This window comes from Rattus norvegicus, chromosome 8, assembly GCF_036323735.1.
Source record: "Rattus norvegicus strain BN/NHsdMcwi chromosome 8, GRCr8, whole genome shotgun sequence".
Classification (NCBI taxonomy): Eukaryota; Metazoa; Chordata; class Mammalia; order Rodentia; family Muridae; genus Rattus; species Rattus norvegicus.
The window spans coordinates 49317158-49323157 of NC_086026.1; the positions used below are offsets into that span (position 1 = coordinate 49317158).

The 6000-nt window shown below is 42.6% G+C and overlaps 1 protein-coding gene across 1 annotated transcript; it reads right to left on the reverse strand.

The window, feature by feature from the left end:
* Nucleotides 1-3862: 3862 nt before the first annotated feature.
* On the reverse strand, nucleotides 3863-4807 carry Or4d5 (olfactory receptor family 4 subfamily D member 5). Its single transcript, NM_001000481.1, has one exon. The coding sequence runs from the start codon at nucleotides 4805-4807 to the stop codon at nucleotides 3863-3865; it is 945 nt and encodes a 314-aa protein (NP_001000481.1).
* Between the last annotated feature and the right edge of the window lie 1193 nt (nucleotides 4808-6000).

Sequence of the window (6000 nt, forward strand, 5' to 3'; positions counted from 1 at the left end):
GGTAGACTGATTAAGACTTAGAAATGAACAACTCACAAATCTCAAGAAGTCCCTGAAACTTAAAAGATTCATAAGGTCTGTCCCTCCCAAAGATTAGATAGCAGTGAAAACTGTTGAATAAAGGAAACACTTCAACCTTTCAAGCTCCATGCAATAAATACAGAAAACCCAGCTTTCATCAGTCATCACTCATGTTTGAAGAAGATTTGGTGATGCATATGCCTTTGACTTGTCCACAGTTCTGTAAGTAATCCACTAAGTGCAACATAAGTTGGACATGAATGGTATCATTACTTTGGTCTGACATGAATTCCCTCTTTGAGGAAAGTAGGTATTCATTTGTTTCTCCCCAGGAAAACTGTCACACAATATATATCATTCTGCCAAGCAATTGTAAGACCTTACAATTCCCAAGATTATAACTCTGTTTATTCCTCAGCCTCATAAATCTTATTTCAAGTGCAGAACTGAATTTGGTGAAAAATAGCCCCAGTTTACCCAAATATATTAATTTTATTGTCTATGGGAATTATTTTGTAGTTCACCAGATAAATATTTTAAGAGCAATAAATCAAAGACATGTAAACAGCTTCTTCAATATAAGCATTTATTGTGCTCTATATTTCAAATATTTATTGTGAGGCTGAGAGAGGCAGGCTACCAATCTAAGTCTTGTAATCATTATGTCAAGGTAACAGTATAAGCCAAGGGTACACACAATCTCAGTGTTTAGTGGGCCAAGCCAGAAACATCATAGATTTGAGAACAGGATGGACCATATAGCAAGGCTTTGTCTCAAAATTAATGTCATGAAATTTAATTGTACTATATTCAAGTGGATAATGCCATGCTCATAAACAAGTTGGTGGCACTAATAAGACTCAATGGGTTACATAGCAAACACAAAAAAAGAGGGGTTGGGAGGGAGAAGCGTTTAGGGAACCTTGGGAGGATTTGAAGGGATTTGATATAATGATTATGATACATTGCATACCTTAGTGAGATTTTCTAAGGAAAAAGTTCATAGCTGGTTTAGAAACAGAACCATCTGTTCTCTTCACATGTCAGTGTCTGGGCCGGAGTAAGTCAGGACAGCATAGAAAAAAAAGCCTCTGAGGTTGAAACAAAGTTGTTAATGATACCTATGTCTCCTTGTACTACCCTCTTCTCAAGAACCAGAGAAGGAAGCATCATTGTTGTGGTTCATATCAGTACCAGACAGCCTGACAGACTGCTGAACTTGAAAGACTAAAGTGTTCAGGACATATAGGGAAGACAAGTATTACGTTTCTAATGCTGTGACAAAACACTCCAGCCAAGGCAATTTATAAAAGAAAGCATTTAATTGGGGGCTTACAGTTCTAGGTGGTTAATGATTGCCATGGCAGGGAGCATGAAAGCAAGCAGACAGGCATGATGTTGGAGCAGTAGATGAGAGCTTATACCTGATCCAAAAGTACAGTTCAGAAAGAGAGCTAGCTTAGCATGGTATGTATGGTATTTTGAATATGCTCAGACCAAGAAGTAGCACTTTTAGAAGGGATAGCCTTGTTGGAGTAGGTATGACCTTTTGGAGAAAGCATGTCACTGTGGAGCTTGGCTTTGCTACCCTTCAACCAACTGCCTGGAAGACAGTCCTCTCCTGGCTGCAGTTGGATCAAAATGTAGAGCTCTCAGCTCCTTCTCCAGTACTATGTTTGCTTGGACACTGCCATGATTCCTGCCATGATGATAATGGACTGATCCTCTAATGCTGTAAGCAAGCCCTAATTAAATGTCATCTTGGTCATGGTGTCTCTTTATAGCAATAAAACCCTAACTAAGATAGCATGGGCTTTTGAAACCTCAAAGTCCACCTCTAGCAACACACCTCCTCCAACAAGGCCACAGCACCTAATCCTTCCCCCATATTTCCATCAATCACTTGAGCCTATGAAGGTCATTTTCACACAAACTACCACACCAGTGTTCTGGATATTATTCCCCTAAAGTTAATTCCTCCTCAGTTCTCCTAACTTCCTCCCCTGACTCCCTATTTCCATGTGTTCATCTCAGGAATCACCTTCCTAATCTGCCTCATTCTCCAAATAGCACCTACCTACGCCATTGTCAAATAACACATCTTTTCCAGAAATACTGATGCTTAGGCACAAAAAGAAATTTTAGATACAATGTAAGATTGGATCTTAAAGGTAAACAGACCTAGGCTTAATTCCAGCAATAAGCTGTAAGTACTTCAACAGGTTATTTAGTGTCTTTAATCTGCAAATGGCACGTGTTCTTTTCAAAAAACCGATGGTGATACATAATTAAAATAATGTTGCAAGAATGTAAATAGATACTAAATATAAACCAGTACATTCAATGCCTGACACACTGAGCTCTCAGCAAGAGCAATGATGATGATGATAATGAGGAAGATGGCGATGCTGCTGCTGCTGCTGATGATGGTCGTGATGATGATGTGTAGGGAGCTGCGACATGCCGCGCCTCAAAGATGGCGCTGGTTTCCGCCTTCCACCCTCCCAACGGGGAGCGCTCCTTGTAGTAAACAAGTCCTTATTTGGCTATGCCTGCCTGGCCTGCTAGCTTCCGCATAGTGACAGCCTATCTGCATGACCCACGTGGCTTGCTAGGGTTGGCCAGCGCTAGCTATTTAAGTGTGGTGCGGGGGCTCCCCGGGGTCAGAAGGGTGTATCAAGGTTCCTGAGTAAACTGCTTGAAGAAGATCTCCTCTGGTCGTGTCTTCCTTGCTGGTCGAGGTTGGGCACGGCAATGATGATGATAAAATAAAGAAGATATTGGCAACCCAGTTCTGCTTCTGCCTTTGGAGTATTTAGGCACTGTTACTCGCCAGGCTGGAATGAAAGGAATGATGGTTGTCTGGGTAGGTTGGGTCCACGGAGACTCTGTTGGCTTGAGCACTGGGGAGAAATGAGCCTTTTCAGCAAAACAGCTCTCTTTATTCAAGGGTAATAAGGGCTACATACACCTTGGGGAGTGAGTAGGGGTTTTCTCAGGGAATGTACATTATTGATTGACACCAAGGTGCTGGGAATGTTTCATTTTCATGAGGAGGAATTCCTGGTACTTGCTGGACATGTCCTCACAGGGAGAGAGGAAGTTAAACAGGTACTTTGGTCACCAGGGTACAGGACTACCTCTACAGTGGTTGAGGTGGGGGTTGCACAGGTAAGTGTGGGGCATGCAGGTCCAGATCAGAGAGAGAGAGAGAGAGAGAGAGAGATCCTTACTCCTGCTGGTCTCAAGATGAGATTCTCGGGGTTTAGACACATCTCCCAACCTCACTCTCACTCCAGGCCCATTCCCCTGGTTGCACTAACCCGACAGATATAATGACAGTGACAACTATGACCTTAAGGAACTATAAGGGTGAAACTAACTTGTCCAAGGTCATTTTCTTTCCTTCATTAGTGGTCATTCAGCTTCTTGAAGTGGAGATAGGATTTTGTACATTTATTTTAATCACTAGACCCCATTTGCCTCCAAGAAATTGAAAATCAAAAACCTTCTGATTCGTGTCCAAGAAGCATCAGGAAAGGTCACCAGCTTCCTCACTTGTGGGTATAGTGTAGCTTAAACTGAAACATCATAGTGTGTTCAACATCACCCTCATCCTGGAGTGTCCTCCCTAAGCTATATAACAGTTGCTACTGTTTTTCTAGAAGACACCTAGGACTTCTAGAAAATTCTACCCCTGTTCTAGACATCAGAAATTAACTGCGATTAAAAACAATTTTTAAGATATAAAAAACAATTTTAGCAATCATGAAGTTTTATCTACTTTGGACGTTTTCTGGATGATTTTTTAGGTCTTCCAATTATGGCTTCTGCTAAGCAGTCAATGATCTGAGGGACCAAGAAAATCCTTCTGCCTCCTCCACAGCTTCTTCATGGCTGCAATCACTTCTTTATTTCTCAGGGTATAAATGGCAGGATTCAGCATGGGAGTGACCATTGTATATAGCACAGAAACTGCCTTATCCATGGGGAATGTCCTAAAAGGTCTTGCATAGATGTAGATGCAAGGCACAAAAATTATTGTCACCACAGCAATGTGAGAGGCACAGGTAGACAGGGCCTTGCTACGACCCTCCTTAGAGTGACTTCGGAGCATCACAAGCAGGGCTGTGTAGGGGCCCAGCAGCACCAGAAAGCACATGAGAGTGACCAAGCCATTGTTAGACACCATCAGAAGCTCTAAGACAAAGGTATCGGTGCAGGCCAATTTGATCAGCTGTGGCACATCACAATAGAAGTTGTCCAGCTTGTCAGGACCACAAAATGGCAGGTGGATAGTCAGTCCAATTTGTACAATGGAATGGATAAAACCACCCACCCATGAGGCTCCCATGAAGAGCCCACAGACCGTCTGATTCATAATTACCGTGTAGCGGAGGGGCTGGCAAATGGCAATGTAACGGTCATATGCCATGACAGTCAGCAGGAATATCTTGATGCCTCCAATGAAGTGGAAAAAGAACAGCTGAGTCAGGCAGGCACCAAAGGAAATGGTGGGGTTGTGTGAGAGCAAGTCAACCAGCATCCTGGGGGCAGTGATAGAAGAGTAGCAGAAGTCCAAGAATGAAAGGTTGCCTAAGAGAAAATACATAGTTGTGTGCAAGCGCGGGTCGGAGGTCACTATGGCCACAATGAGAAGATTGCCAGCGACAGTCAAAAGATACACGGCTGAGAAAACAGTGAAGAACAGGAGCCGAAGCTCCCATACCTGAGAGAGCCCCAGGAGGACGAACGTTGCCACCTGGGAATGGTTTGCTGGGTTCATCTGCCTGGTGTGACCCGGTAAATGAACCTGCCAAGGCAAATGGGCACTCACTAAAGGCACTGCAAATTCCTCTGGAACAATTACTTCTGCCCTTTCTGGGTAAATGTCTACTATTTTATTTAACATAAGAATTGCTGGGGACAGCATACGATGACAGGAACTGCCAGCAGTAGGCCGGGATGAAGACATCTCAGAAGCCTGTGGCAGCTCCTTGTATAAAAGGGTGGCATTTGGGACCCTGAGAAGTAGGAGACACATCCCTCCAGGGGACCCACCAACTGAAATAAGAGGCTGCGTGCAGTAGGTCGGGATGGAGACATCTCAGAAGCCCGCAGCAGCTCTTTGTAAAAACTGGTTGTTCCCATTTCTCCTAACCTTAGCCCTGGACAGCGGCTGTATAGATTTTATTTGTGTGTGAATGCTTTTCAGTTGGCCTCGGTGTGCATAATTCTTCTATTATATCTGACTTTCCTACTTCTTTCTCCTGCTCTGGTGAATTCTGTGAAACTAGATGTTCCTTGATGTAATGATTCTTAAACAATTGGAAACTGAGGCATAGGGGCACAGCATAGCACAGCCCTAATGGCCCAGGTGCACTCTGTGTGCTCTCATCTTAGAAACAATGTAACAACTGCACAATGGTAGTTCCAGATAAATGCTTGACTTGCAAAGAAACTTTGAAGAAATTATTAGAAAGTGAATTAGAGCCAACATTGGGACCCCAAGAAAGGAAAAAGTTATTGAAGTTAGGGAATAAGTTTTACATAACATTTGAGACTGGTTTCTGGATAAGGAAGTATAGAATATATAAAATTATATACTAGAAAAACTAAGTCAGAATACTGGGACTTTTATGAGAGTCATTGTGTGCAATGTAAAGGAACAGAAAGCTAGCAGAACTACTGCGTTAAGGGTTAACTTGATTCTTTTTGGCCACTGCCTGGCAGCTTTGCCCGTGTCATTTGTCACTAGAGTTTCACAGGAAAATGCAAGTAGCTGACCTCGGAGCTTTGAGGTCTGAAGTATAATAAGTTAAAAGTTAAAGTTTAAATAATGATAAGTTTGTAATTATTATTATTTTGGCCACAGGCCTGGGAATAGGGGAAGCTTGAAACTTTGGGGAACGATTGTAATTCTTAATTCTTGGTGGGATGTGGTTATTCTTTTAAATTTGAATTGGCAATGATTACACA

What these genes read in the sequence shown, in the direction of transcription:
- Or4d5 (NM_001000481.1), bottom strand. Translation starts at nt 4,807, where the DNA reads ATGAACCCAGCAAACCATTCCCAGGTGGCAACGTTCGTCCTCCTGGGG.